General features: G+C 34.1%; 2 protein-coding genes across 5 annotated transcripts; both read left to right on the top strand.

Annotated features, from left to right (window-relative positions):
• Positions 1-12,278: 12,278 nt before the first annotated feature.
• On the top strand, positions 12,279-13,148 carry LOC107421624 (G-type lectin S-receptor-like serine/threonine-protein kinase At1g61430). The gene is made up of 3 exons (XM_048462253.2): positions 12,279-12,367; positions 12,686-12,836; positions 12,906-13,148. Exons 1-3 carry the CDS (start codon positions 12,279-12,281, stop codon positions 13,146-13,148), a joined length of 483 nt encoding a protein of 160 aa, XP_048318210.2.
• Positions 13,149-21,105: 7,957 nt separating this feature from the next.
• LOC107421688 (G-type lectin S-receptor-like serine/threonine-protein kinase At1g61500) lies at positions 21,106-26,344 on the top strand. 4 transcript variants are annotated; one of them, XR_003053434.3, is made up of 7 exons: positions 21,106-22,824; positions 22,935-23,045; positions 23,553-23,749; positions 23,909-24,119; positions 24,746-24,983; positions 25,678-25,811; positions 25,894-26,034. XR_003053434.3 is itself a non-coding variant. In XM_025067246.3 (7 exons), exons 1-7 carry the CDS (start codon positions 21,504-21,506, stop codon positions 26,194-26,196), a joined length of 2,532 nt encoding a protein of 843 aa, XP_024923014.1. In that variant the 5' UTR covers positions 21,115-21,503; the 3' UTR covers positions 26,197-26,344. The 4 variants fall into 4 exon arrangements, 3 of the variants coding, with proteins under 3 accessions (XP_024923014.1, XP_015886467.1, XP_015886462.1); XM_025067246.3 differs by having other exon boundaries at positions 21,115-22,824; positions 25,661-25,811; positions 25,894-26,344; XM_016030976.4 differs by having other exon boundaries at positions 21,118-22,824; positions 23,556-23,749; positions 25,661-25,811; positions 25,894-26,344.
• Positions 26,345-26,859: the final 515 nt, after the last annotated feature.

Below are 26,859 nucleotides of genomic sequence, written 5' to 3'. Positions count from 1 at the left end.
AATTCAACCCGCCGCCGCCGACTTTAGCGGCCCGATCTGGGCCCGTCGCCGGCCGGTCGGCCTCCAAATTTGGCTGGTGAGCTCGCCGGCGTGTGGTCTTAGACGGTGGCCGGTGCGTGTGGCTTGTGGTGGCGGGAGAAAGATGAACACGGGAGAGAGAGAGAGAGAGAGAGAGAGAGATGGCCAATGGGAAGGAAGAAAGAAGGAAAGAAAGAAGAAGAAGAAGAAGAAGAAGAAAAAGAAGGGAAAGGGGCTCGTGGCCCTTTTTTCCCACGTGGGGGAAAAGAAAAAGAAAAAAAAGAAAAGAAAAAGAAAGAAAAAGAAAATAAAAAGAAAATAAAAGAAATAATTAAATAATAACAAAATAATATTATTATATAAAATAACAATAATAAAATAATATGGTATTAAGCATGGTTGACATGTGGCATCTCAACATGGTGACACATGGTCACATTTATTAAGTCATACGTGGCACATTGTTACACGTTTAAAAAATAATATTAAAATAATATAGTATTTGAAAAACTCTACAAGTCCATAACTTTCAAACCACATGTCCAAATCGGACGTGCCGCTAGTCTACGGACTCATATCGACGAGTACTTCACAACCATGCATGAGTCAAAGCTCAAATTTGCATGAATAAAAAGTCAACTCGGGCATCCCTTGGACAGTTTGGACCTCAACTTGTTTTGCTCATAACTTTCAAACCGTAGCTCTGTTTTCAACATGCTACTAGTCTACGAACTCGTACCAACGTGTACTTTATAACGGTACCTCAGTCAACCTAGAATTCCATCCGAGTCAAAAAGTCAACTTTTGACCCCTTCGGTCCACAGCCAATGGTCAAAGTCAACGGTCAAGGTCAACCTCGGTTAAAGTTGGAAAGTTTCCGTTGTACTTTAGGACGGGGTGTTACAATCTCAAGGTGAAGATATTATTAGACATACATATAACTGATATGGTGGTGTTAGATATAATAGGCAGAGATGTATGGATCTATTGTTTTATGATATACATGAGAATAGTTGACCCAATGGAGATGCTTCGCATTAGAAATTTTTATTTTAGTATGTTATAGTTATGCATTTTAAATTTATGTATTTTCAAAATTATTTTGTATGATGGATATATATTCTCCTCCATAGTAATAAAATTATGTAATGATAATGGAATGTTAAAATTTCACAAATATTGTGGACAATGAAAGTGTTGTGTAACTTCATTAGGGGAATTACAATGTTAGTCAAAAATGATATTTCAATGTTTTATAAGCACATCCTTGCTACATCCTCTAGAAAACAATTGCCTCATAGTGCCTATAAGACCAAGAATAGTAAAAACCAACTATATCCACTAAATTAGGATTGTTATATACCTAAATTGCTAAAATTTACCTCTTACCAATAACAAAAAGGTTTAGCAAATCCACTACATTATTTTTAGGCTATGTTACTACCTAGCTCATATAATAAGTTCTTCATTATAAGCCTCTTGAGCATATTTCTTTCTGAAGAATAACATGTCCTCTTGTGTGAAGTTCAAGGGTAATTTGGCATGCAAAAACTCCATGCATTTGAGCATAAAAATCTCACAGTCACCGTTAAAAAAATTTATTATTAGAACAAAACAAAAACATAATTACAACCATATTCAATAGCTAAAATTTAATTAGCAAACATGTAAGTGTTGGATTAATTATCCATTAGCACAGATGAACTCACCAACAGAATCTACATGATCCAACCATTCCCTATAGAAGCAGGCAGAATGCAATAAGTAAGGCAACAACCAACACAATTGGTTGAAATAGACCACCTTTTTGTTTCGATTTCCAGCCTTATCGGAATCATATACGGTCATATGTCACTCCTTCATATCCATGTGTCTTACAAGCTAATGTGTATTTCACTTATTCAAGTGTATCAATAATTGTCAAGTCAGTACATGAAATAATTAAGAAAACAAAGAAAGAAATAGTGAACATTAAACAATTAGAAAATTTTATTTGTACATGATTTACACTTTTTCAAGGCTTCAATTCCTTTATTGGAAGCCCCAAAACATATGATTGCATTTCATATGGGAACATATATCTAAATGGATTGGCATTAAATTTTTTGTAAGACATCCCAATGTATCCCCATAACAAAATAAATTATCAATTATTCATCTTACAATAAAATATACATAATACAAGAAAGTATGCACTCTGTTATTTCCCTCCCAAAAGGGAAAAATCCATTAATAAATAACTAAATATATGACAACCATGAAAATTAATTTCTTAGCCAAAATCTACCATTAATCATCTTAAAACTAGGATAAAAGATATCAGGGTATCGATTAGCACATACTCAAAATAAGTAAAGTATTATTTCCATATGTTGTAGTGAAATACAAATTAATTTCAAATTATAACCATGCAAGTTTAACAACCTTGAAAGTTTAGCAAAATTGATAAATAAAAAACTGGATCTAAAACATACTTGTATCGTGAAGTAGCCAACATTCAATGGTTAAAAGTCTTTCAAAAAAATCTTTACCCACACAAAAAAAGGTTTATTCCCACCTTTGCTGCACGATCAACCATTTTCATGTATTGGTCAAACTTTTTTACAAATTTAGTAGATACTGATCTGTATGGGTCAAAGTTCAAAATAGATGATGGTTGAGGTAAGGTGAGCTGTAGTTTTTGACGTATACATCCAATATCATATGGAATGCTAATAGCAACTGCGAACTTCCTATCATGTCTCCAGTGTCTAGCAACTGCTACCTTTTTAGCACGTCTCCCAGCAAAAAACTTTGATGGAAACACTATATTAATAATATCAACACTTTTGACATCATGAATATTATTAATTTAAGAGTTTGAAAAACAATCTTCTTAACTAAGTAAAAGTTAAGATAATAAATTATGGGCAAACATTTTCCAATTAACAAATTTTAAAAAATTTCCAATTACTTCATAAATATTAATTAAATGTCATCTGTGTGCAGTTAATATTACAATGGGTAATTGGACTATATTTAATTTTATTTGCATTTTCAAATGTGAAAAAAAAAAGAGCCAATTATTTAAGACGTGTTGGTCTAAAACACCCAAATTACATTTGTTTTCCTCCTAAACACTCACATTATTATTTTTAAACAATAATAATAAATTTGAAAATTGGTTGTGGAATTAAAAAAGTCTAAATAAAGCTACTTTTATTTTCTAGGAGGTAATAAATTAATTTGAATGAGGTAAATGATACTTTTATGAAATAATAATAATTTTTTTAGAGCAGATGAAACTAGAATATGGCTAATTATTTATTTTGAAAACAAATAATTTTTTTCCTTGAATGAATGAAGGTAAAAATAAGGTTAGGTTTATAATATTCAGATTGAGAAGGGTGATGACCATACATGGTTAATTTTCAAATTAATTCAAATAATTAATGAAAAATGTTTAATTTAGAACAATGACTTAGTTTTAAGAATTGAAAAAAATTTATATTCATCATTTAAAACAATATAAGTGTCATTGTCAAGTTTTGAAAGTCTTCACAAATAAATTGGTAAGAAAACAAGTGATTTTTCGATTCCAATCAATCAGATATATAACTATTTAATAAAGTTTCCTCCTTAATTTCAATTTTTATTATAATATCTTTTGATTTTCTAAAAAAGTTATTACGATTTTTTATTGTCTCATTTAGTTGACTAAATTTATATTTAAAATTCTGTTTATTACAAGGCATTTAAGAATCTTTAACTTATTTGTTCTCTGCAAATTAGTATAATAGCTTGATTTCTATCAGATTTATTTTGTGTAATTTTTATTATTTTATTATCATATTTTCTTTATTTTTCTATTTGAATTTAGAGTGGCACTCCCGCACCCATTAAAAGAAACATTCAAATTGTTTGATTTTTGCAAAACTACCAAACAATATCAATTAAATTTGTAAAGTTGATAACAAACTATCAATAATATTTAGTATTTACTCATAAAAAATAATATAATTAATTATTTATTTTGATTTGAATATAATTAAATATCAAAATTATCTATTATGGCTATATGATACTAGTATATAATTATAACAGTTAAGTAAGCTTTTTACCAAATGCTCAAATTTTAATTTTATAATATTTATCTGTGTTGGAATAACAGTTTACCAAACACTAATAAGATCATTAAAAAAAAAAAAAAAGCTTATTTTTGTTTCAATAGAACTTTTGTTAATTATTTCATAATCTATAGCAACCTCAAAACCTTAGAAGATAATATGTAAACATTAATGTTGACGACATCTTTTTTTTTTTTTTATTGTATGATATGTTATGATGATTTGTCATTATTTTATTAGATGAAAAATTATTTAACATAAACTAATAAAATTTCATCTACCTTTTCTACATTTAGTGAAAACTCATATAGACATCTAAAATGTGAAAATTTCTCACTTACCCTCTAAAGTTTAGATAATTATCATTTACCGTACTTTTAGTTGGTTTTTTACTAAATTAATTTATAAAAAGTCAATTTTAATTTTCTATGCCAAAATATATATATTAAAACCTTTTTTTTATCATTTTTTTCATATTTAACAATATATATTAAGAAAAATGTAATTCAATTTGTCTTTCCATTTGTAATCTTTCCATATGAATAATTGGTCAATTAAAAGGGAGAAATGAAATAAAAATAAAAATGAATAAGATATTGGCAAGTCATTGCTTATTTTATATATATATATATATATATCTATAAATTTGGAAGGAGAATTTTAGCATCATACCTGATGCGACATAGAATGTGGAAATTGCTACCAATTTTCAATATCATCTAGCTTGTTCTGAAAAAATATTTAATAAATAAGCCTTGATAAACAACCTGTACTAATAGCGTGATTGATATATGAAATAAAACCATAGAAATCCCATGAAAGTATGATACAAAGCTCAGATTTAAAGGAGATAACCCAGCCTAAAGGGTCAGACAGTTTCCAATGGTTTTTGGGCTATCAAAATGTGGCCCTTACAAATTTTACACTTTTGAACGCCTTGTGAGAGAATTAACCAATGACAACAAAGTACAACTTGATACATATATGTCTGGTAGGCCACAAATTTTAAATCATAAGATGACAAATCTTAATACCCAAGTCCATCATCTTTGTTTTCAAAAAAATCAAAACTAATAATAATAATAATTACCGAAGTCAATTAGAAAAATCTACAAAAGAAAAAAGTCAGTTAGAAAAAAATAAAATTAAATTAAAATTAAATTAAAAAGAGAAAATCGGATATGAAATACCAGGATGTCAAATCTTACATTTTTTTATTTTTATTTTTTAATTTGTATCTTTCTATATGCCTACTTGTATAGGCCAGGCAATAAAATACAGACGGAATCAATGACTTGAAGGTATATATAATAAGTAAACGATAATGATAAACAATATTGTACACAAAATTTCAAACTTCTATGTTAAAATTAATCAGACCATGGCTTGTGGACTTCGAATCATAGGTACAAGCTCAAAGCATTTACCAAAATTGAAGTTTGCGCAAAAGGCTTCCTGGCCTTGGAAAATGGGTGCCAAAGAGAGAAAGAGCAGTCTGTTGCGTTTATCCATATTTCTATTGTTCCACTTGTTTCCATCATATCGTTGCTATGCAATTTGTAACATAATTTTTTCTCAGCCATTATCTCAAGGACAAACTCTGGTCTCACCTAGCCAAAATTTCAAATTAGGATTCTTCACTCTTAATAATTCAACAAATGAATATATTGGTATTTGGTACAATGAAAATTCTCCATACAAAACTATCGTATGGGTCGCAAACAGAGAGAATCCTCTAGCAGTCATAGACTATTCCACAAATCTAACAATTTCAAGCAATGGAAATCTTGTTAGGAAATTGATGTATAAAACTCGCAATTGCAGCTGAAGTGGAAATGAGAAAATGAGAAAATGAGAAGTATGTGGGTAAAATATTCAAATAAAATACACAAAAAATAATTGGGAATTGTAGAATGATTTTATTATAGTAAAAGAATATAACAATTTTTCGATAAAATAAGGAGGACACAATTGACAATACCTTCTCTCTTATAATAGTAGAAATTGGCAATTTTGACTTGTTAACCATAGCTAGAAAAATCTCTACATTCTTCCACCTCACTTGACCAAGTCAAGTGCTTCATTAAGAAGCAATCTTTGCACCACCTCAAGAAAGTGGGTTTACTTGCCACCACGTATCTCCCACTTAAAGTCACTTTCGCTATAACTTTCTATCCTTTTTACTATCCATTTCATTCTCATGCTTGTTTATGTTTCTGCTAGGCCAATGGAAGATTTGCACCACACAAACTTGTCAATACTGATTGGCTTTGTCAGAACATCTACCAGGTTATCTCTAGTATGGATTTTCTAAAAATCCACACTTCCCTCTTCCACCTTCTTCCACCTTCCCACGAACAAAATGAAATAGAACTCGTATGTGTTTGGTCTTCGAGTGATATGCTGGATTCTTAGCTAAATGCAAAGCGCTTTGACTATCATAAAACAGAGTTATCTTCTCTTGTTTGTGTCCAAACTCCTTCAGTATCATCTGCAACCAAATTACCTCTTTACTAGCTTGCGAAGCCGTAATATATTCTACATCCGTTGTAGAGGTAGCCACTATAGACTGTAGTTTTGAAACCTAGCTTATAGCTCCTCCAGCAAGAGTAAACACATACCCCGTGGTGGACTTACTTTTATCAAGATCACCTGCATAATCTGAATCAACATAGCCTCAACAATAGACTCTGATCCTCCATAACATAATGTAGCATTTGAGGTATCCTTCACATAACTTAGAATCCTCTTCACAGCATTCCAATGCTTTCTTCCAAGATTCGCCATGTACCGACTAACCGCTCCCACTGCTTATGCAATATTTGGTCTTATGTATACCATAGCAAACATTAAGTTACCCACTGTTGATGCATATGGTACTCGAGATATTTTCGTCCTCTCTTTCTCAGTGCTAGGACTCATACTTGAGGATAACCTGAAATTAATAGGAAGAGAAGTAAGAATTGGCTTACAATTTTGCATGTTGAAACGCTACAAAATTTTCTTTAAGTAATTCTTCAGAGAAAGCCATATCTTCCTATTATTTCTATCTCGGTAGATTTACATCCCTAGAATTTTGTTTGCTGGTCTCAAGTCTTTCATTTCAAACTCCCTAGCCAACCCTGCCTTCAAATTTTTAATATGATCTTTGTTGGGGCCTGCTACCAACATGTTGTCAACATACAATAGCAAAATAATAAAATCACCATCACCAAATCTCTTATGATAAGCACAAGGATCTGAACTAAGTCTGTTGTATCCAAGGCTCATGGTGAAGGAATCAAATCTCTTATATCAACATCTCGGCACCTGTTTGAGATCGTATAGAGATTTGCTCAACCTGCAAACCAAGTTCTCCTTTCCTTTTTCTGTAAAACCTTCTGGTTGGAGCATATAAATCTCTTCTTCAAGTTTTCCATGAAGAAATGCAGTTTCACATCCAACTACTCTAAATACAAGTTAAATGTGGCACACATTGCCAGGACCATACGAACTGTTGTAAGTCGAACAACAGGAGAAAATATCTCATTGAAATCAATACCTTCTTTCTGAGTAAATCCTTTCACCACCAATCTAGCACGATACTTTTCCACTTGGTTATTGCTATCTCGTTTGATCTTGTAGACCCATTTTTTGCCGATAGCTTTTCTTTCTTGTGGTAGTGGAACAAGATCTCATGTTTTGTTTTTATGGAGAGCTTCAATTTCCCCTTGCATTGCTGTCATCTACAGAGAAACTTCTGGGCCTTTTATAGCCTCCTAAAAAGTTGATGGTTCTCCATCTTTCGTTAGAAAACAGTATGCAATATTTCCCTCCATAATGTATTCTGAGTGCCAAGCTGGTTCTCTTTTCTCCCTAGTTAACCTTCGAACTTGTGGAGTTGCAAACTCAGCTTGCTCTTGTTCTTCGTGCTCCGATGCTGCTTCAGAAAAATCCAGAATGTTTTGTTCTTGCCTTTCTTTGACTTGGACTATAGTAGTCTCTGGTTTCTCTTTCGAAGTGCTATCATTTTCATTTTCTTGTATTTTATCTTCAATAAATATCACATTTCTGTTGATTATCACCTTATGGGCAGTGGGATCCTATAGGCGGTACCCCTTAATTCCATCAGCATATCCTAAGAAAATACATTTTCTAGATTTTGGATCGAGCTTTGATGTTTCTTGGGTATTGTACATAACATAAATAGGACTTCCAAATATATGTAAGCGAGAATAATTAGCTGGCTTATGAGTCCACATCTCCATTGGCATTTTTAGATCGATTGCGATTGATGGTGACCGATTGATCGCATAACAGGTGGTCTTAACTGCTTCTGGCCAAAATGACTTAGCCATTCCTGTAGTTCTCAACATTGCTATTGTTCGTTCCAACAAGGTTCTGTTCATCCGCTCTACTACTCTATTTTTTTATAGAGTGTACATTACCGTGAACTGCCTCTTGATACCTTCTTGATGAAATAAGCTGTCAAATTCTGCACTAGTATATTCTCCTCCATTATCTGTCCTTAAACACTTGATCTTCTTCTCAGATTCAAGTTCCATCCACACTTTGAACATTTTGAAAACTGAAAATACATCCGCTTTCCTTTTGATTGGATACACCCAACATCTCCTGGAGTAATCATCAATAAAAGATACAAAGTACCTTGCACCTCCTAGTGATATAACTGGTGCTTGCTAAAGATAGGAGTGGATCAACTCTAAGATAGCTTTGCTTCTAGCATTAGAACTGCTAAACTTTAATCTATGCTGCTTATTAATAACACAATGCTCACAAAATGGTAATGAAACATTTTTGAGCCCTGGAAGAAGCTTTTGTTCAGTAAGAATCTTCAAACCTCATTCCGACATGTGGTTAAGCTTACGGTGCCACATCATCGTTGATTCTTTTGGAGAGCTTGCCAATGCTATAGATGCTTATCCTTCTTATTGTGTTTCTCTTTTAACCATGTACAGGTTTGCAGCTATCTTTTTCGTTTTCATCACCATAAGTGCGCCTTTAACTATTTTCATGATCCCATCTTGAATATGGATTTTGCACCCACTATTATCTAATTGTCCTAAAGACAATAGACTTTTGTTTAGGCCTTTCACATGCCGTAATTTTAGGATGGTGCAAACTGTACCATTATACATCTTCAATTTAACGGTACCAATACCAGTGATCTCCAAGGCATGATCATCTCCCATGAATACAGATCTTCCTGAGATAGGTTCATATTGGTGGAACCATTCTCTACGTGGGGTCATATGCCATGTTGCTCCGGAGTCCATATGCCAAACATCAGCAAACTTTCTTCTGCCTTCAATAACTATTGTTACTTGGCTGTATAAAATTTTAACACCATCCGAGGTACTTGCCACACAACCTTGAACTTTTGAGGACTTAGCACCTTTTCTTTTGGCTTCTTCATTCTTCTTGAGATGCCAACACTTTCTTTTGTAGTGTTCTTTCTTGCCACAGTAATGACACTTGACATTTTTCTTACTTCTGGATTTTAATCTACTCTGATTTTGACTCCCACTGGGGCCATGTTTCGTTGATCTCCCTCTCGTCATCGTCAAAGCTTTAACTTGTTGTGAGCTTCCCGATCTGTCTTCTTTGCTTTTGCGCCGACTTTCTTCTTCAAGAACTGCAGCTGTAATATAATCGAAGACTAAAATTTCTACGTTGTTGGTTATGTTGACAATGAGTTGATCATATGAATCAGGTAGATTTTGAAGTAGAATTTTAGCACGTTCACCCATATCGATGTTATGCCCCATTGCTGTGAGCTATGAAAATAAAGTATTGAGGGTGTTGATGTAGTATGTCACAGTCGTTGACTCCATCATCCAAAGAGTGTAAAGCCTTTTCTTTAAAAAAATTTTAATGTGTAGTGATTTGGACTCGTACAATTTGGTAAGAGTGTCCCAAATTTCTTTTGCCGTTTTTTTCTCCACCATGCTGGACAATACTTCATCGGCCAGTGCTAGATGCAGATTAGCAATAGCATTGCCATCCATCTCGTTCCACTTGTCATCATCAAGGAACTCCACGAGCCTTTCGCCAATTGCCGCCAAGTAGTTATCTTTTCTTAAAACTCCTTTTATTCTCATTTTCCACAATGAGAAATTATTCCCATTGAATTTTTCTATTTGGTACTTCGCTGCCATTGTTGAAGATGCCTATGAACCGGGCTCTGATACCACTTGTTAGGAAATTGAGGTATAAAACTCATAATTGCAGCTGAAGTGAAAATGTGAAAATGAGAAGTATGTGCGTAAAATATTCAAATAAAATATACACAAAATAATTGGTAATTGTAGAAGGATTTTATTATAGCAATAGAATATAACAATTTCTCTTTAAAATAAGGAGAGCACAATTGACAATATCCTCTCTTTTATAATAGGAGAAAAACACACACTTTCTCTAACAAAGGAAAGACACAAATATTTAGGAGAAATTCTTTCTTAATTTTCTCTCTAATACTTTCCTTCTCTCTCTTTATTTCTATGTGTATTTCTCACACTAAAGATGGAAATCAATCATCCTCTAAAATGAGCTGCATATATAAATATATATAAGTGTGTAGGGCGGTAGAAAGAGGCGGTGGAATAGTTAAATTGGAATTGAACTCTCATGCGAGCTGTCATTTCACTTCCTTGGTCAAATAAAATAGCTTAAGGGATAAAAATGGCTTATTACCGTCTTAGTGAAGAGAAGAGGAAATTTTCCATCTATGTGTGAAAGTCATAAATGCTCCATTGGCAATTTTGACTTGTCAACCACAGCTAGAAAAATCTATACATTCTCCCACCTACTTTGACCAAGTGAAGTGCTTCATTAAGAAGCAACTTTGCACCGTCTCAAGAAAGTGGCTTTACTTGCCACCACAAATCTGAATCTTGTGGATAGAAAGGGTAAGTCTGTCTGGTCAATTGACATTGTTCCGGGATCAAATGGTTCAGTTACAGTGATTTTCGGCAACGGAAGCTTCGTTCTCATAGACAATGTTTCGGGACAATTTTTGTGGCAGAGCTTCGGTCATCCTAGTGATACGTTATTAACCAAAGCGCATATTTTCCTTAATGTTAAGACTAAAGAGAGAAATGGGTTGACTTCCTGGAAAATCGAAAATGATCTTTCACTTGGAGACTTCATGGCTATACTTTCAGGAGATAGGCCTCCACAAGCTTTCATTTGGAATGGATTAGTTCAATGGTGTCCCTCAAATAGATCCATCATAGCTTAGCGGATTTAAACTCGAAGAAAATTTGGACATGGGAACAATTAATTTCACTTTTGATCCATATAACACCATTAGCTGATATTATCTTTTCCTTTCATCACAAGTTGTTTTAAGGGCTCATGAAAAAGAAGACCACACAAGCAGATTGATTTTCAATTTTTAATGCACCTAACAGTACATGCGACGTATATAGAGCATGTGGACCTTTTGCGGTATGCAAAGCATCTGAATCTCCTGTTTGTAAATGTTTGAAAGGCTTTGTGCTTAAATCAAATTAGGAACGGAGCAAAGGAAACTGGAGAGGGTGCATTAGGCGAACCGAATTACTTTGTGATAAAAACACTAGTAAATCAGCTTCATTTGGATGCAAAAATGACGGGTTTTGGAAGAGCAGTATGGTGAAACTTCCTGACTTTCATGAGTATTTGCAGATCATAGACCTCGATAGCTACAGTGAATGGTGCCAAACAAATTGCTCATGATTAGACCCCAAAAAACAAAAAACAAAAAAAAAAAATACAAACAAAGGAGGCTTAGCTCCTGTAGTTGCTCATGGGAATAAAGGATAATCAACATTGACTTGAGTTTCTAGAATTATCTATGGTTGGACAGCAAGTACATCTTTGGAATTGGTGATGAAAATATCCAAGCTTGCAATGTGGAGCACCAGCCTTGAGGTGAAATCTAGAAGCTTTGAGTAAGTTGTTAAGCTGACATGGGCAAGCTATACAGAGAGAATATGGGCTGCCATGCAATGGGAGCTACACAAGTGAGCTCCAAGGACGCTCTCGATTGGTGTGAGTGAAAGTGCTACTCAATTGAGTAGAGTAGGCTCCTAGAAAGAGAGAGCTCTCATGTGTCATAAAGTATGTTAAGAGTCAATAAAGTATGCTAGCAACATTCTCTTGGATGCGAAGATGAATCCAAAAATATCAGATTTTGGATTGGCACGGATTTTTCATGAGACAATAGATCTAGCTACAACTCATAGGATTGTGGGAACAATGTAAGCATCTTTTCTGTTCTGAACAATGTGATTTGTGTATTATCAAGCAAATTATTGCTGTAATGATCAATAAGTGAACGTAAAGACTGAATCTAAGTTGGTCAGTTGTGTTGCAGATACCCTTTATTTCCACATGATCTTATAGCATGCGTAACATATAAATAAAAACACTCTGCTGCAATATCTGCTCTCTTTCATTGACAGTTCTGCATTTCGATAATAAAATACGGATGGATGAGATTTAGAGTTGGTGTAATTAACACTGGTAAATGACGTTCACATACTAAACATTAACACAGTTTCAATAATCTGTTGCAGTGGCTATATGGCTCCAGAGTATGCAATGGGAGGAATATTTTCAGAGAAATCTGATGTGTACAGCTTTGGAGTGTTGCTGCTAAAGATAGTTAGCAGCATGAAGAATAACAGCTTCCGTCATGGTGAACAACAGCTAAGCATAATAGTTCATGTGAGTTCACAAGTCTCCCATCTTATCTTAGTATGTCATATTGATCTGCTCAAAACTTGATTCTGACAGAAGTGGAAGACATATCAGGCATGGCAGCTTTGGAGTCAAAGCCGGGCATTGGATTTAATGGATGAAGCATTAGCCGAGTCGTTTTCATCATCAGAAGTTGTGAGATGCATAGATGTTGGTCTTCTTTGTGCACAGGACAACCCCATGGACAGGCCAACTATGGCGGAGGTAGTCTTCATGCTAAGCAATGAAACAGATCGTCCAAAGCCCAAGCGACCTTTGTTTTATTTCAAAACTCGATGAAATTCGATTTTGATCCATCGAGTGGTACGGACAATTGTTCAACAAATGAAGCATCCACATCGATTGTTGAAACTCGTTAAGTTATGACGTAGAGGGAATATAGAGGTTTGATTGAATGATCCATTGTAGGATCCAATCTACTTGAATTGTTGGCCGCATAGATATATTGAGAATATTGTGCTGCCTGACTTATGTGCAAGGCTTTGACCTACACTCTCACTCTCTTGGAATGTAATGCCCAAAAAAAAAAAAATGGAAATCCAATGAGCGATTCGAACTCATTTCTATGAACTATTAAACTGTTTCTGAAGGAAGTTTCTGGTTAACTCTCAATTGTTAGTAATACCATAAAAAGATTTTTATTTTTATATTTTGGATGTATCAGTAGTAAAATTATATTTTTTTTATTAAAAAAATTCTATTAGTCTTCTCTTGGAACGAAAAAAAATAAAAAAAAATCGGTTAGTTCGTATACATTTTATTTTTTAGCACATCATTTCGAAGAGTTAAATAAAACTATTACAGTTTTTTTTTAAAATAAAAATTCTATCGATATTTTTAACGTGGTAACAAAAAAAAAGAAAAGAAAAAATAAATAGCAATCCCATAGTGCACTTATAACTTGCACGCCACATTCAACTATCTGAACCTCTCCATCCAATCCCAGTCTTCCTCTGTGACTTCTTGTCTCCATCGTCCTCCCATCCATCATACTTTCTTCACCAGCAATGATGCCTTGGTTGTTGAATTAAATTAATATTTATGGACTTGGCATAATCAATTACTCACTTACAGGGCCTATTTATGCCATTAATGGGACTGACTTATTTTATTATTTTGTAGTAGGGCCCTTGGTCACACACTCTCTATAAGACTCCAGTTGGCCCATTGGACTGGAGGACCAACTCTCTTTATAAGCCCATTGACTTATCCATATTTTTCCTAGTATAATTATATTATCAAATTATTATTATTTTTATGTGTGTCAAAATTAATGGATAAGTCTGACTTGCAGAGACTATTTAAAGGTCTAGGGCAAGCAAACAAACATATGTCATATGGTATTTTGATATTAGGGTTTTCAGAAATCTGAGAGTGGTTTGAGAGAAGTGTGTCCATAAGCACTACTTTACGTTGTTTCTATTTTGCAGGATTAAAGATCTAATTATCAATGGCTGCGTTTGGAGGTTAGTAATTTATGATTTATGGAATTTATTATGTATATTTAGATCCATAAAATTTCTAACAATTGGTATCAGAGCATGGTTAATATGCATAATAAATTTCATTGAGATTAGTCTTCGTTGTATCTATGATGATCGAATTGAACTGTATATGCCCATTGAATGATATGTGGGATTCAAATATATATTCTTTATTTTATTTTGTTTTATTTTTCTTTCTGCGTGCATGGATCTGTAAAGCTATGATCTTGATGTGTGAAGAAACATAATACATGCCTGATTGTTATTTGTAAAACAACAAAAAAAAAAAAAAAAGAAGAAATTGTGATGCGAAACTAGAGGTAATCGGGTTTTGAATCAAATTTGTGCAAAGTATATAAACCTTGTTTTAGTTCGAATTAAGACCTGGGCATGGTAGAAAATTGTTTTTTGATGTGTTTTGTATTGTTTAAAAACTCGAATTGAACCTGAAAAGCCTTAAAAAATAATAATAATAATAATAATAATAAAATAAATAAATAAAAATTGGAGAAACCGTGGCCGAAACAACTCTTGTGTTGGGTGTTTATTTTTCTGCGTTTTGAGCCAAATTGATATGGGGCAAAACTTTCTCAAGAGGAGAGGAATCAAAAGGCATCTATTTTGCTCAAAATTTTTTGGAATTTCTTGTGATTACACGGTTGTTTATTTTTGAGTTTTGGCCGATTATAATCTTAAGTTTGGGTGTTTGTTTTAAGCTCTCCTTTAGTCAAATTGATACTTTAAAATTGTTGCCCATACCGAAAGGAGAAGAATGGCGCCGGTATTGTATAAAACGGTGGCCGGAATGGTATTTTACAGGCGGGTTTGTCAACCGGGTCATGTGACCCGTTAACCAGGAAACCGGGTCGTTCTTGGCCCGGCTGAAGGAAGAAGAATGCTGACGTCAGCAACCCAAAATTTTAAAAAAAAAAAAATTTATTTGTTTTGTTTTGTTTTTTTTTTTATTTGTTGATGATTTATTTATTTATCTATTGTTTATTGTTAATAATTAAAAAAAAACCTTTATTTTATTTTATTTGATATATCTTTATATCATTTTATCATTTATTTATTGTTGATTATTTATTCATCTATTGTTTTATTATTATTTTAAAAAAAATGTTATTTCTTTATTTATTTATTTGTTTATTGGTAATTAGTTCATTTGTTTATTTGTTTAATTATTTTATTCTAAATTTATTGAATCAAATTAAATATCTATATTTGGAAAATTGGATTGTGTTAGCTTTCCCTACAGAGGCTTTGTGCCTAGTTGGTATAGTAGTGTGGAATTTTAAGTACTCACCTGTCGTGAGACTTATTTTGTCTGCATTATGTATACCAATATAATGTATGTTGGCATAGTAGATGTGATGTTTTATATTTGCCTATTTCATGAAATTGCCCATATGTTATTTTTCTCCCACTTATTAACCAGGGTCTATACGGGTAACTAGGCTACCCTGTCGGTAGTTTTAGTTGCTTAGTATGACGCCTGGAATGGCAGTGGAAGTTAATTAAATGCCATGTATTGCAGGTTCTGAGTTGCCCTGTCGGTGATTCAGTTCAATGCATTTGATTGTGGTTATTTGGTTGACTGTCCCTGGCCCGCGTAAGGGTATCTTTAATGCTACAAAGACCCTAGCGATATTGATATTTTATGGTTTATGTTAAGGGGCTGGAAAATAGTTGTTGTTTTATATATATTAAATGCTTTGTTATGTTTACTATTTTCAAAGTTAGTAGCACCCCGAATGTTCTGCCTATAACTGTCATGATGAAATTGGATGTGATAAATTATCAGAAGTTAAAAAAAAAAAAAAAAAAAGGCCTTGGTTATGAATTTGACATTTATGAAGTTAGATTTGCCTTTGGAGATAGATTCACCCAAGATACCAACTAATGATAGTAGTGCAGTAATTAGGAAACTTTATGAGGATTGGAAGCATTTTAATAAGTGCTACATGATGATGATGGAGAATCATATGGATGAATCAATTTATGCAAGTATTTCAAAAAAAAAAGAAAAAAAAAAGTGGAGACTGCAAAGGAACTTCTTGAAAAGATAGAAAAGAAATTTATCAAGTTTGATATGAATAAGAAGTATTATTATTTGGACCTTTTAAATAATACTTAGTATGATGATGCTTATCAGATAGGAGAAATAAAATAGTACTTCAATGGAAGGTGCAATAAAGTTGGACACAAGAAGATAGAGTGTTGAAATTTAAAGGGAAAGCAAGAGAAGAAAGATAATATTTTAATGATTGTTGCTTCTAAACGTCCAAGAGTTAATGATAATTCCTTAATGTTGTGGCATAACCGTTTGGGACATATTTCTAGGCACAAAATGGAAAGGTTAGTAAAGAATGGAATACTTCCTAATCTTGATTTCTCCGATCTATCGACTTGTGTTGAATGTGTGAAAGGAAAATTAACTTCTAAGGTTAGAAAAGATAAGATAGCTAGATGTGGAGATGTTTTGGAGTTAATCCACACTGACATATGTGGACCTTTTACACCAACTGCTTTGGGTGGTTATAGATATTTTATTACCTTCATTGACGATTACTCTCGTTATGGACATGTTGAGCTTATTCGTGAGAAGTCAGATTCTTTAGTTGCCTTTAAAGAGTTTAAGGTAAAGATGGAGCTTCAAAAGAATAAGAAGATAAAAGTTGTAAGGTCTGATAGAGGTGGTGAGTTTTATGGTAGATATGATGAGACTGGAAGGAACCCAGGGCCTTTTACTGTTTATTTGCGTGAGTGTGGCATTGATGCGCAATATACGATGCCTGGTACACCTCAGCAAAATCGCATAGCTGAGAGAAGGAATAGGACTTTGTTGGATATGGTGCGGTCTATGTTGGCAAATTCTAGGTTGCCAGATTATTTGTGGGAAGAGGCTTTAGGGACGGCTGCTTATATTTTGAATCAAGTTCCAACTAAATCTGTTCCTAAGACTCCTTTTGAGTTGTGGTAAGGGAGAAAGCCTAATTTGCACCATTTTCGAATATGGGATTGCAAAGCTGAAGTAAGGATTTATAATCCCCAAGTTAAGAAGTTGGATCCTAAAACCATTAGTGGATATTTTGTTGGCTATTGTATAGGATCTAGGGGTTCCAGATTTTTTTTGTCCACCTCACACCACCAGAATTGTGGAATCAGATAGAGGTGTTTATTTTGAAGATGATTTTGGATTTGATGATAGTAATGGTCCAATGGAGTCTTTATTTAGAGAAGAAAATATATACATTCCCAGTATAGTTGTTCCTGATAGAGATATAGTTGATCCAGTAGTTGATGAACCAGTAGTTGATCAGAATGAACTCATTGTTGAGGAGCAGGATATTCCAGCTATTGTAGAAGCTGATGTGCTTTTGAGGAGTTCACAAAGGACTAGGAGATCAGCTATTCCTGATGACTATGAGGTTTACTTGCAGGAGCATGAGTTTGACATAAGTGTGATTCAGATCCAGTAACTTATGAGGAGGCCATAAGCAGTTCAAACTCAAATTTTTGTTGGATGCAATGGAAGATGAAATGAAATCCATGGCATCAAATGGTGTTTGGGATTTGATTGAGTTATCAGAGAGTAGCAAGTCTATAGGATGCAAATGGGTTTTTAAGACTAAAAAGGACTCCAATGGTCAAGTGGAGAGGTATAAGGCTAGACTTGTAGCTAAAGGGTTTAGCCAGAAGGAAGGAATTGATTATACAGAGACTTTCTCTCCTGTATCCACAAAGGATTCTTTTAGAATCATTATGGCGATTGTGGCGCATTATGACCTGGAGTTGCATCAGATGGATGTCAGAACTGCTTTTCTGAATGGTGATTTATATGAGAATGTATATATGGTTCAACCAGTTGGTTTTCAACAAACGGGGAATGGTAATTTGGTTTGTAAGCTTAAGAAATCTATTTATGGTCTTAAGCAAGCTTCAAGACAATGGTATCTTAAGTTTGATGAGGTTGTCACCCAAAATGGCTTTAAGGAGAATATTGTTGATAGATGCATATATATGAAGGTCAGTGGGAGCAGTTTTATATTTCTGGTCTGTATGTTGATGACATACTTTTGGCTACTAATGACACTGACCTGTTGGCTGAGACAAAGCAGATGTTGTGCAACCATTTTGATATGAAAGATCTTGGAGATGCTTCTTTTGTTTTGGGTATCAAGATTGTTCGAGATAAGACTAATTATGTAGTGCAATTGTCTCAAAGAGCTTATATTAATAGAATTCTTAAGAGATTTGATATGCATAATTGTTCTCCTGGAAGTGTACCGGTTACGAAAGGTGAAAAGTTTTCTAAAGATCAGTGTCCCAAGAATGATAGAGAAAGGATGGCAATGAAGAATGTTCGCTATTCTTCAGCAGTAGGTAGTTTGATGTATGCTCAAGTATGTACACGGCCTGATATAGCTTTTACTGTGGGTGTGCTTGGTAGATTTATGAGCAATCCTGGTCCTATTTATTACCAAGCAGTTAAGAAGGTCTTTAGGTATCTTCAGGGTACTAAAGATTATATGTTGACATATCGTCGCACCAAATCTCTTGAAGTAGTGGGTTATAGTGATGCAGACTATAAAGCTTATGTGGATGATAATAAATCTACCACTGGTTATATATTTATCATGGCAGGAGGTGCTATGTCTTGGCGGAGTGCCAAGCAGTCAGTAACAGCATCCTTGACTATGAAGGTAGAATATGTGGCGTGTTATGAGGCTACCCATCATGCAGTTTGGCTACGGAATTTTATCCGTGATTTAGGAGTGGTTGACTCCATTGAGAGGCCTATTATGATGTATTGTGATAATACTGCAGCGGTGTCTTTCTCCAATAATTTAAAAGGTACTCCTGGTGCGAAGTACATTGATGTGAAATATTTTGTGGTAAAGGAGAAAGTTGAAGAGGGCCTCATTACTGTTGTTCACACGCCGACTTATAGCATGGTAGCAGATCCACTGACCAAGGCTTTACCGATAGGCATATTTGAGGAGCATGTGTCCCGTATGGGATTGTTAGGCAGTTGAGACTGCTGTGGGTCAGTGGGAGTTTGTTATGTTTTCTGTAGTAATATCCATGTTGAGTATTATTTATTTCTTTGAATATTTTAATACATTGATGTATGTGGATCATTATTTATTTATGAGATGATTTATTACACATATTATTGCTCCTTATATTTACAGGCCTGTTGAGACTATTAGTCTATGTATATGTGTATGTTGATCCACAGGTGCCATAGTGAATCCCTACTACCTAGTTTGGGTATATTGTTGTATCATGTCGATACGCAATGTGCTTGAATGAAATGGTTTTGTGTGTTGGGGGATTGCACATGGTTAGGTAAATCTCTATTACCTAGACTGAGTTTATGGCATGCAAAGTACTCGGTTGAAATGGTATAATGTTTTGGGAGATTTACTGAGAGAATCTCTACTGCCTAGTCTAGTATATTGTTGTGCCCTATCGGTATACTATATATTTGGATGAAATGGCATTATGGTTCGGGAGATTCTATAGTAAGTGAGTTTGGATTTTATATGATGATGATTATGTAGTCCAAGTGGGAGAATGTTGAATTAAATTAATATTTGTGGACTTGGCATAATCAATTACTCACTTACAGGGTCTATTTATGCCATTAATGGGACTGGCTTATTTTATTATTTTGTAGTAGGGCCCTTGGTCACACACTCTCTATAAGACTCCAGTTGGCCCATTGGACTGGAGGACCAACTCTCTTTATAAGCCTATTGACTTATCCATATTTTTCCTAGTATAATTATATTATCAAATTATTATTATTTTTATGTGTGTCAAAATTAATGGATAAGTCTGACTTGCAGAGACTATTTAAAGGTCTAGGGCAAGCAAACAAACATATGCCATACGGTATTTTGATATTAGGGTTTTCAGAAATCTGAGAGTGGTTTGAGAGTAGTGTGTCCATAAGCACTACTTTACGTTATTTCTATTTTGCAGGATTAAAGATCTAATTTATCAATGGCTGCGTTTGGAGGTTAGTAATTTATGATTTATGGAATTTATTATGTATATTTAGATCCATAAAATTTCTAACATTGGTACCTATTGGTTTCGTTCCATGTGCTATGAGTCTATCCAATTTTCGTCTTCTTGCATACTTGAACAATATCTAATTGATTTAGAGCAAGCATGGGTCCAGAATTCTATCTTCTTTTTTTTCCCTTTTTTTTTTTTTTTTTTTAATTGGTAGAGAGAGGAGTTGAGGTTATATTGTATGCAAAACTCATGGAGTAATCTAAATGAAAATTTATAAAATTACAAATAACTGAGGCAATGGTGGGATTTATTTAAATTTCTTTGTATCTGGTTATGGGTGTTTACTTTAGAAACTCAAACGTTTATATAATATATAGTGATGGTGATGGGATACTTAGTCAAATTAATTTTGTCTCTGTTCTTGAAAAGACAATTGTTCCTGTTCAACCTTTCTAATGTTTTTTTTTTTTGTTTTTTAGTTAATCGAATAATATTAAATAAGAAATTGAGGTCGAGGCATGACAACTTAAGAGGGACAGGAGTGAGATACATCCTTTTTTTGTTTATCTCTCTCTTTCTGTTGGTTGTAGATGCACAAGTTTGGCGGCTGGGTCCAACTGAAACAGATGGCATGGTGGTCCACATAGTTTCTCGGAAACTACCCTCACATATTACCAAGGGTTTACATTTTCATACTTTTCTACGCTTTGACTAACATGATGAAGCTGGCACAAAACCACCAACCATAGGATTGAGTAAACAGTACGGGAAAATGAAACCATTAACAACTATATTTTGGTCTAGCATGACAAGTGGACTTGATGCAAAGCACCTAAGACTAGGATGGAAGTCTGTTTAGGCTGTTCTTCCATATTCAGTTCTCTGTTATGCTCTTTGACTTCCATAGTTGCAAGCTTCATGCAAAGTGCCTTAGCGCAGTAAATTGGCAGTCGTTTAAGGTTTTTCTTCCACATTCAGTTCCATCTGGTATGCTCTTCGACTTCTATATATAGTTCAAAGCTTTGTGCTACAATTAGAAAATTTCCTTGCAAATATCAAAAGAATCGTATAAATATAATCGAAAGGGCGCCTATTTTTGGTTGAATACTATTGGCCAATGGGGGCAAAACACACATTTTGCATCGTATTTCAGTTTTCTGTGTGTCTATTATTCTACTTGTTTCAAATGAATCGTTGCTATGCAATTTATAATATAACTTCATCCCAAGTGTTATCTGAAGAACAAACTTTGATCTCCCCAAACCAAACTTTCGAGTTAGGATTCTTCAGTCCTAATAACTCTGGAAATCGATATGTGGGTATTTGGTACAAGCAAATCTCACCACGGATAGTTGTATGGGTCGCCAACAGAGAGAATCCCCTTGCAGTCACAGACTCTTCTGCAAGTCTGACAATTGGCAGCAATGGAAATCTAAATCTTGTGGATGGAAAGAAGAAGTCTTTCTGGACAACTGATATTCTTGTTCCATCAAATTCTTCAGTTGCAATGCTTTTAGATAATGGAAACTTCATTCTCAAGAAAGACCACATATCAGAGGAAATTTTGTGGCAGAGCTTTGATCATCCTGGTGATACGTTATTACCCAAAGTAAAACTAGGTTTTAATACTAAAACTGGTGAGACATCTGTGTTGACATCTTGGAAAAGTGAAACTGATCCATCTCTTGGAAACTTCATTGTTGGAATTGCACCACAGACACCTCCAGAAGCCTTTATTTGGATTAATGGATCAACTCCTCACTGGAGAAGTGGGCCATGGGATAAGTCAAAGTTTGTTGGGATACCCGAAATGGGTTCATCATATCTAAGTACATTTAAACTTGAAGAAGATATTGAGAAGGGAACAACTAGTTACTATTTTAATTCATTCAACAGCTCTATAAACTTAAATATGTTCATTTCATCAGAAGGAGTTCTAAAGATTGTAAACCTGATGAAATACAATGAATCATATGCTAGGTGGAACTCGTGGGAGGCACCAAACAGTTCATGTGATGCATATGGGGTGTGCGGACATTTTGCAGTGTGCAAAACATCTGAATCTCCTATTTGTAATTGTTTGAAAGGGTTTAAACCAAAATCACGTGAGGAGTGGAGTGAAGGAAACTGGACTGGAGGGTGTCTAAGGAAAACTGAATTACTTTGTAAGAAAAACATCAGTAGCTCAGCTTCCTCTGGAGGAAAGGAAGATGGGTTTTGGAAGAAGAGTATGGTGAAACTTCCTGATTTTTATGAATATGTGCAGGTTGATTATGCTGACGAATGCCATGCATGGTGCCAGAGTAATTGTTCATGCCTAGCTTATGCATTTGTTAACAGCATAGGGTGTTTGGTGTGGTCAAAAGACCTTATTGACATTCAGGAGTTTTCCTTTGATGGGGAAGATCTTTTTCTTCGTCTTGCATATTCAGAACTAGGTGAGAATGAAGCCTTTTCCCTGAATATTATTTGGCTTTTGTGTTTGCACAGCACTGTTTGTTTTTGTTTGATCCACCTATTTTTGTGTTATGCTCATTTAATGGTTCAGTTGGGAGAAAGCAAATGGAGAAGGTTATCATTAGCCTTACAGTAATCGGTTCAAGTTTCATATTAGGAGCCATATTTTTCTTTTGGTACAGGTGGAAAACTGACCAGAAGAGTAAGTACATAAGCTCTCATTCCTTTCGTTGCTAGAATGTTGTGCTGCTTTTACTATCTCTGTTAGGGTGTCTGTCGTGTTGATTTAATATAATATTCTCCTAGGGAACAATTTTAGTGCCAAATGCCTTTCCCATTGGTTGACCAAACAATTCAAAACACTTAGTTTGTGAATTATAGAAAAAGAAAAAGTATATATGCATCTGGGCTTTCCATGGACATAACTCTATTAATCTTATTGATATTTCGGATTACTGTTATTTATATTTATGATTTTTTATGATGAGATGAGAACTGAATTCTTTTATCCTTTGAGCATTCAAACAGGGTAATACTAAATAAACTTAAACAGATATGGAAAACGTGGACTCACTTAGCACATATTTATTTTTAATCTCTACTGCAGTACTTATGCATCAAGTTACCTGATTTTTTTATATACCTACTGGTAATCTTTTTATTTTATTTTCTAAACTGCATTTAAATCTGATTTCTAAAACTCAAAAAGCAGGAAATATTATGGATACCAGAGAGCACATTGACTTAATAGATATGAGCGACATTTCAAGGGACACACTTGAAAGTGCAGAACCGTATGATCCATCTGAACATGCTTTTTTTGACTTTGATGACATATTAGTGGCAACAAATGACTTCAGCATGTCAAATAAACTTGGGCAAGGAGGATTCGGTCCTGTTTATAAGGTGATTTTATTTTATTTTGTCCAATAGAAACAGCGCTTACTTCTATGACAATAGCACACATTTTACAATTTATTAGAATAGGAGATCCTCTGTCTTGGGGGCACGGGTGATAGCATGCATCGATCTTGGCAAATTTAAGTTTTGGCTACTTATTTGCAGGGGAAACTACATGGTGGGAAGGAGATAGCAGTTAAAAGGCTCTCTAGTAACTCAGGACAAGGTGCAAAAGAGTTCAAGAATGAGATGATTTTGATCTCAAAACTCCAGCACAGAAATCTTGTTAGACTCATTGGTTGCTGCATATACAAAGAAGAGAAGTTACTAATTTACGAGTTCATGCCAAATAAGAGCTTGGATATGTTTCTCTTTGGTTGGTTTGACGAACCATAATCTGTAACACTACTCTTTCATTCTAATCTATCTTGTCTGCCAATGTTAGATTGATAGTCTATTTGATTCATCAAATGAATTAGGCCACGATAGAGTTTTAGAAGAAATGAAGGTTTGAACTGCCGTCCAAAGGTTCTTAAATTACATCCTGCCAACTATATGTGTACTTGACCAACACAGAAACTCCCATGCCTAGCTACATTTGCTAGCCACTAATCTCAAGCCAGCTACTATGGAAAACAATTCAAAATTCCAGTATTAGAGTAAAGAAGAATAAATCTCTCTAGATATGTGTTGAGTTTCATGGAGTAACATATCAGGCAGTAGACCTCAGAATACATTTACAGTGTCCAATTGCAAGAAGCTTGATTTACAGTTAGTTGTCGTATGAAGTGTCCTACATACATGGATAGGTCCTTTTGGTTCCTCCTTAATCCATCTATTTCATATCCCATTTGGTGGTCATTGTCATATACTGCTGCTCAAATAATTCTGTCGATATGCCTAATATATCAAATGGAAATTTGTGCTCATTGTCTATCTTCTACTCCTAAATGCATAAGAATAGAAAAGAACACTATTTTCAAATTTGATGTTATTTTTCAGATTCCAGGAGAAGATCAGAGCTTAATTGGTCTAAGCGCTTCAACATTATTCTTGGTGTTGCTAAAGGTCTTCTATATCTCCATCATGATTCATATCTAAGGGTAATACATAGAGATTTGAAGGCCAGCAATATTCTCTTGGATGAGAACTTAAATCCTAAAATATCAGATTTTGGACTGGCACGTATTTTTCAAGGGACGTTAGATTTAGCTAATACTCATAGGGTTGTGGGAACACTGTAAGCATCCTTCCTTCTCTAACATATACCAACTGCTTCTGTTTTCTAAATATAAATCATTTGTGCATTATCAAGCATAATATTGTTGAAATTACCAAAAAAAATAATTAAATAAAATAAAACATAATGTTGTTGTAATAGGTGCGTCAATGTTAGCAGTTACAATTAATTTCCTCATGATCATATATTATGCTTACAAATTCTCCTGCAATGGAAATTCTAGTTGTTCTACTTTTAGCCTGTGCAATGGAATTTTCACTTCTGCAGGAGAACTATGATTAGAAAGTATGATTCTCAACATGATTTTCAGGTTTAAGTCCAACTTCAGCATATAGTTTACATATTCTTGCCTGGCCAGTGATATATTGTTCATGAATCACCGGTTCTTTGTCCATATGAATATCCTATGAATGAAAATACTCTGTAAATACTCCCCTAAGTTATTCTGCTATATGTTCAATTGTAATAGATTTTAGAAAGCTTCTTGTGGGGCTAAAAATTTTGATAAAGTTCCAGTTTTATGACTTTAGCATAGTCAAGCTGCCAAGAAATATTACTTATAAATGCCATTATTACAATGTGTTGTTAGCCACAGCATGTAGATACTGTAATGAGAATTCTGAAAACTAATGGAAATCAATATCTACTAAGTAACGTGTTCCAATAATCTAATGCAGTGGCTATATGTCTCCAGAGTATGCAATGGGTGGAATATTGTCTGAGAAATCTGACGTGTATAGCTTTGGAGTGTTGCTGTTAGAGATAGTTAGCGGCAAGAAGAATAACAACTTCCACTATCATGATCAACTGCTAAGCCTAATAGCTTATGTGAGTTCACATTTACTCACCAATCTTAATATATTACCTGTATCTATTTGAACTTCATTCTGATATATGAGGACTATATTAGGCATGGCATCTATGGAGTGAATGCAGGGCATTGGATTTAATGGATGAAATATTGGCCGACTCATATTCGTCACCTGAAGTAGTGAGATGCATAGATGTTGGCCTTCTTTGTGCACAGGACCATCCTATGGATAGACCAACAATGCAAGAGGTAGTGTTCATGCTAAGCAATGAAACAGATCGTCCCAAACCCAAGGAACCTTTGTTTTATTTCCAAAGCGCATTGAAATACAACCTTAAACCACAAACTGATGTGAAATCCTCCATAAATGAAGCCACAATGTCGATGATTGAAGGCCGCTAATTATACTTCATTTGTTTTTGTTCTTTTTTACTTTTTGGTGATAATTTGTTTTTGTACTTCAGAGTTCAGAATGCAATTATTTCTGATCATGTCCACTTGTAATATTTTCTTTAATCGCTTTTGTTATTATTATATATATATAAGTCCATTAATTTTAGCCATTTAGCAGCAGATTTGGTGCCTCTCCTGATGGTTTTTAGGTACGCTTTGTAGATCGGTCAAAGTGGCATGGACAATTGTAGTTATTCATTAGGTCACAATTCTTGATTTCATTGAAGCCACAAGTAGGTATTCGTTAAATAAAGTTCTTCACCACCTTCAACACGAACTGTTTTAGAGACCATGGTGATAGCAAAACTCTCTCCTAGGTGTCCCAATCACATGCCCCATGGAAAAGAATGTCGTTATACAAAAAATATCAGGATCCAATTTTCTAGAATGTCGGTATACCAAAAATATCAAGATCCAATTTTATAGAAGCATAATATGTCGATACCAATAGAAATTTCGAAAAAAAAAAAAAAAAAAAAAAAAAAAAAAAAAAAAAAAAAAAAAAAAACTTATATTTTTCTTTAAAAAAAATAAAAAATATTAATTAAGTGTAACCGTTTGAAATTGTAAATCTATTAGTAATTTATCATTTTCAATAAATAAACTTTAATA

This window comes from Ziziphus jujuba, chromosome 1 (genome assembly GCF_031755915.1).
Source record: "Ziziphus jujuba cultivar Dongzao chromosome 1, ASM3175591v1".
In the NCBI taxonomy this organism is placed as follows: domain Eukaryota; kingdom Viridiplantae; phylum Streptophyta; class Magnoliopsida; order Rosales; family Rhamnaceae; genus Ziziphus; species Ziziphus jujuba.
The sequence above is the reverse complement of the archived record's forward strand: the minus strand, read 5'-3'. Positions and strand labels throughout refer to the sequence as shown.

Excerpts from the sequence above, each read along its gene's own strand:
- LOC107421688 (XM_025067246.3), top strand. The coding sequence starts at position 21,504 with ATGGGGGCAAAACACACATTTTGCATCGTATTTCAGTTTTCTGTGTGT. Across the intron at positions 22,825-22,934 it reads TCTTGCATATTCAGAACTAG|TTGGGAGAAAGCAAATGGAG; the intron begins GTGAGAATGAAG and ends TTAATGGTTCAG. Across the intron at positions 23,750-23,908 it reads GATTCGGTCCTGTTTATAAG|GGGAAACTACATGGTGGGAA; the intron begins GTGATTTTATTT and ends ACTTATTTGCAG.
- LOC107421624 (XM_048462253.2), top strand. The coding sequence starts at position 12,279 with ATGAATCCAAAAATATCAGATTTTGGATTGGCACGGATTTTTCATGAG. Across the intron at positions 12,368-12,685 it reads CATAGGATTGTGGGAACAAT|TGGCTATATGGCTCCAGAGT; the intron begins GTAAGCATCTTT and ends AATCTGTTGCAG. Across the intron at positions 12,837-12,905 it reads AGCTAAGCATAATAGTTCAT|AAGTGGAAGACATATCAGGC; the intron begins GTGAGTTCACAA and ends TGATTCTGACAG.